We start from the raw sequence: 4669 nt of genomic DNA on the forward strand, positions 1-4669 counted from the left end.
GTTTGTTGGAGAATGTATTCTTCTTCATCATCTTCCATTTCCAGAGCTATGAACAACTAAACCCCCTTTCATTGGGTTAGGGAGCTCTGTTGTAATTTGATGGATCAATTGTAGTTTTCATTCTTCTTCCTCTTTCTTTTCTCTTGATTTACTAGAAAGCTTTCGGTCTTAGTTCAATTGGTTAGTTGTCTTGGAAAAGAAACTCTCCATAATTGGATCTCCTCTGAGCCTTGGAAAAGGGATGAGGAGATCATGCTAGAAGTACTTTCTCATGTTGGACCAAATTGGGATTTGGACGGATATAGTGACATGTAATCCTCCCAACACTTTGATTTGGAAATACATGTGGTATAATCAGTGACCATACTTCATCTCTTCCCATGAGCAATTAAATCAAGAAATTGGGCAATTGTTCAAGCTTGGAGAGATTGGGTTGCCAATGAATTGGGATCCAATCACCTAAGATTTTCAAGGAGATCAATGAATGCATTGATTGAGGAAGAGATGAGAATAAACTAGATCTGGAGAATGCAACATCTCCTAAGCCCAATGAATCCTCCATTTCTGATCTTACCCATTCTCTTTACTTTCTGCCATTTATCTTTATGCTCATCTCCCCAAATCCCCATTTAAGATTCTGCACTTTACTTTCTGCAATTTACTTTCCCGCAATTTAATTTTCTGCAATTCTCAACTCAATTTCTGTTTAGCTCAACTAGCGCATACTTCCAACTAAAGTTGCTTGACCAATCAATCCCTGTGGGATTTGACCTCACTCTATTTTAAGTTTTTACTTGACGATAATTCGGTATACTTTCCGAAGGGAAATTTGTTCAAAGACGAGTTTTCGTGCATCAAGTTTATGTCGCCGTTCCCGGGGATTGATTTTGTATCGACAATGATTAAGTTGGAAGATCACTAGATTGAGCATTTTTCTTTTGTTTGTTTATTTTACCTAGTCATTTACCTTTAGTTTCAGTTATCTTCTTCCTTCATCCCCTCTACCCTCTTTGTTTTCTTTTTCTTTGTTATTATTTACAATTCTGCTCACTAACCCACTAACTGTTTGATAATTTGCACCACTCACACTAACAGCCACTCTAACAAGAATAATCTCTTCATTTTCTTTCTTGATGTGGGTGTGTTAGTTGTTTGACAGGGAGAAGAAGTGGAGCTTCAACTTCCTTTGATTCTGAACTTGAGAGGACCTTCCTTAGATTAAGGAGGGAAGCAAGAGGGAAAAAAGCTGTTGGTGCTGAGGAAGAGGAAGAGTACTTTGAAACAAACATGGAGGAGAACATGGAAAATAACCATGAAGGAGAAGTTCACAACCATGCCAGAGAAGGCCCTATGAATCATGCTAGGCAAGAGAGAAGAGTTCTAGGCTCTTACATCAATCCAAACCCAGGAAATTATGGAAGTAGCATCCAAAAGCCAACCATACATGCCAATAACTTTGAATTAAAACCCCAGCTCATCACCCTTTTTCAGAACAACTGTTCATTCGGAGGAAGGGCCCAAGAAGACCCCAATCAACATCTAACCACCTTCCTAAGAATATGTGACACTGTGAAGTCTAATGGTGTTCATCCAGATGTCTATAGACTGCTCTTGTTCCCTTTCTCACTCAGGGACAAAGCATCTAAATGGTTGGAGTCTTTCCCGAAGGAGAGTTTGACAAATTGGGAAGATATGGTGAACAAATTTTTGGCAAGATTCTACCCTCCTCGAAGAATTAACAGGTTGAGAGCTGAGGTACAAACCTTCATGCAACAAGATGGTGAAACTCTCTATGAGGCATGGGAGAGGTTTAAGGACTTAACAAGAAGGTGCCCACTAGACATGTTCAATGAATGGGTTCAACTACACATTTTCTATGAAGGTCTTTCCTACGAATCAAAGAAGGTCGTAGACCATTCATCAGGGGATCTTTAAACAAGAAGAAGACCATTGAAGAAGTCATAGATGTCATTGAGACTGTAGCTGAGAATGACTACTTCTATGCTTCTGAAAGAAGCAACACTCGAGGAGTGATAGAGCTGAACCACATGGATGCACTGCTGGCTCAAAACAAGATGATCACCAAACAGTTAGCCGATCTTACCAAGAAGGTGGAAGAGAACTAAGTTGCGATAATCACCACTTCATCACCAGCTCAAGAAGGAGTGAATACAGGAGAAGAAGGTGACTAGGAATAAGCCAACTATGTTGGAAACTCACCCAGACAGACCCATGATCCATACTACAAAACTTACAATTCTGGTTGAGAAACCACCCTAATTTTGGGTAGGGAAACCAACAAGACCAAGGCCAAGACCAGAGATGCCACAACCATAATCCCAACAACAACGCAACTCACCAACATCCCTCACAGAGATCATATCAACACCCACCTAATCACCCTTCTCAACATCCATACCAAAACCAACATGACCACTCTCAACCTCCTAACCTCAACCCACCATCACCAACCGAAGATAGACTCTCCAGAATTGAGACCCTACTTGAAGGCATATGTAAGGAAGTCCAAGACAACAAGGTGTTCAAGGATGAAGTGTGAGCCAATATCAAAAACTATTGAGACACCATCAAGAGGCTGGAGTCCCAAGTGGGGGTATCTATCTCAATAGTTTCCCAAACCCACTGATAGTTTTCCAAGTGACACAGAGAAGAACCCAAGAGGAGAAGCAAAGAAAGTAAGATGGGAAGAATGCAAGATGATCACTCTAAGTGATGAGAGAAGTGTGGAAGAAGCAAACACACAAACAGAACAATTTCAAGACAATCCAAAGGAAAAACATGAAGAGAGAAATCAAGCACTCAATCCCACACACAGGGAGAGGCTAAAGAAAGAAGAGACTCTGAACCCATATACACCTTTTTCCCAAAGGCTCAAGGGTAGTGTAGCAAGGAGAGTATATTCAAGGTTCCTCGACATGTTTGCATCCCTTCATGTGAACATACCGTTCATTAAGGCTCTTCAGCAGATGCCCTCATACATCAAGTACATAAAGGAGCTGCTGACCAAAAAGAGTTCGCTGAAGGGTGGGCAAACAATAGTGATGAATAGGGAGTGCAGTGCTCTCATCCAAACAGAGCCACCTACAAAGAAGAAGGACCCAGGGAGTTTTCACATCCCATGTGCTATAGGAGAAACAATTATTGACAAGGGACTTTGTGACCTGGGAGCAAGCATCAACTTAATGCCTCTATCCCTCATGAAAAAGCTTCAAATCAATGAGCTAACACCCACAGACGTAGTCATCAAATTGGTCGATAAAACTCAAAAATAGGCAATAGGAGGGGTTGAAAATGTGTTAGTAAAGGTTGAGAACTACTTCCTTTCCACAGACTTTGTTATCTTAGAGATGGAAGAGAATCACATCCATCCCATCATCCTTGGGAGACCATTCTTGGCCATAGCCAGGGTGCTTATAGATGTGGAGCGAGGAGAACTAATATTGAGGATACATGATGAACAACTCACCTTTAATGTCCTCAAACCCTCACAAGAAGCAGATCATGATAACAAAGAGTTAAGGAAAGAGCACAATAAGGAACTGATAGAAGAGACAAGCACGGGAGCATAAGCACCACACCTGAGAACCCCCTATGGTTGACAAGCAATGTGGTCAGAAGGAACAACAACCAAGTGTAACCCAAAAGGAGCTAGACCCACCAGAGTCACATGAGACAAGCAGCAAAACCATCCTAAAAGAAGGAACCACAAGGAGCAAAGTAACATCAAGGGAAACAAGGAAAAAGGCCCCAAGGGGATGGAGGAACAAGAAGATTCCTACAGAGGGTTTCTCTCCAGGAGATGAAGTGGTCTCTGCTTATCTTCCACCTATACCACCTCATCTCCCCACCATCCCATCTCAGCTGCCTCAAGTGTACACCATCAGAAAAATTCTGTCCTTAGAACATGTGGAGCTTCTTAACAAAGCCAATGGAGACAGATTCACTGCAAGAGGGGAAGATTTGAAGCACTACCAACCACCCTGACAAAGGCCAAACGTCAAGCTAATGACGCTAAAGAAGCGCTTTATGGGAGGCAACCTATGTTCTATATCCTTTCCTTTTAATCTTTAATGGTAGTTAATAAAGCAAGTTTCATGAATTCTAAATCAACTTTGACAAACACTTATAAGAATCTCTACATGCAGCATATAGTGAATGACAAGTTTGGTGTTCAAGGCACACTAAGAGGACTTGAACACAATTTATATTATGTCAACCTTAGAGCCTTAATCAAATTTTTTTCACCACATGATCACAAACTAAGTTTGGTGTCACCAACGTTGCATGCATGAGCACTTAATTGGTCGGTTGGTTTGCAGTCATGAATGGCCCTTAGTTAATCAAAAGCAAAAATGAAAAAAAGGGGGTGGCTAGCCTCCAAATTTTTTTTTACCGCCACAATTCAAACTAATCTCTCTTTTCTTTTGTCTTGCAAGTAATTTGAAGGGAATGTTGGAGGAACTTGATGGGACAACCAATTGAAAGGGGGTTCGGCCACTTCACCAACAGAACTACACACTTGTCCTCAAGGAGAGTACCTTGGGAAGTGTTGCCATGCAACATTGGGAGAAGGATAGCCTTGGAGACCAAACCAATCAATTTATAAAAGTGGTGATCCTTGTGCCCATCCAATGCTAAACCCAAACCG

General features: G+C 41.4%; 1 protein-coding gene and 1 non-coding gene across 2 annotated transcripts; one reads left to right on the top strand and one right to left on the bottom strand.

Annotated features, from left to right (window-relative positions):
- Nucleotides 1–1740: 1740 nt before the first annotated feature.
- On the bottom strand, nucleotides 1741–1844 carry LOC127742915 (small nucleolar RNA R71). Its single transcript, XR_008004269.1, has one exon. It is a non-coding gene; the product is annotated as a small nucleolar RNA R71 (small nucleolar RNA).
- Nucleotides 1845–2717: 873 nt separating this feature from the next.
- LOC107490551 (uncharacterized) lies at nucleotides 2718–3590 on the top strand. The gene is made up of 2 exons (XM_016111322.1): nucleotides 2718–3177; nucleotides 3352–3590. Exons 1-2 carry the CDS (start codon nucleotides 2718–2720, stop codon nucleotides 3588–3590), a joined length of 699 nt encoding a protein of 232 aa, XP_015966808.1.
- Nucleotides 3591–4669: the final 1079 nt, after the last annotated feature.

The sequence above is a fragment of the Arachis duranensis genome, chromosome 1 (genome assembly GCF_000817695.3).
Source record: "Arachis duranensis cultivar V14167 chromosome 1, aradu.V14167.gnm2.J7QH, whole genome shotgun sequence".
Lineage (NCBI taxonomy): Eukaryota > Viridiplantae > Streptophyta > Magnoliopsida > Fabales > Fabaceae > Arachis > Arachis duranensis.

Coding starts and splice junctions, on each gene's coding strand:
- LOC107490551 (XM_016111322.1), top strand. CDS start 2,718: ATGATCACTCTAAGTGATGAGAGAAGTGTGGAAGAAGCAAACACACAA. Junction 3,178..3,351: donor AATTATTGACAAGGGACTTT/GTGACCTGGGAG, acceptor TCCTTTCCACAG/ACTTTGTTATCTTAGAGATG.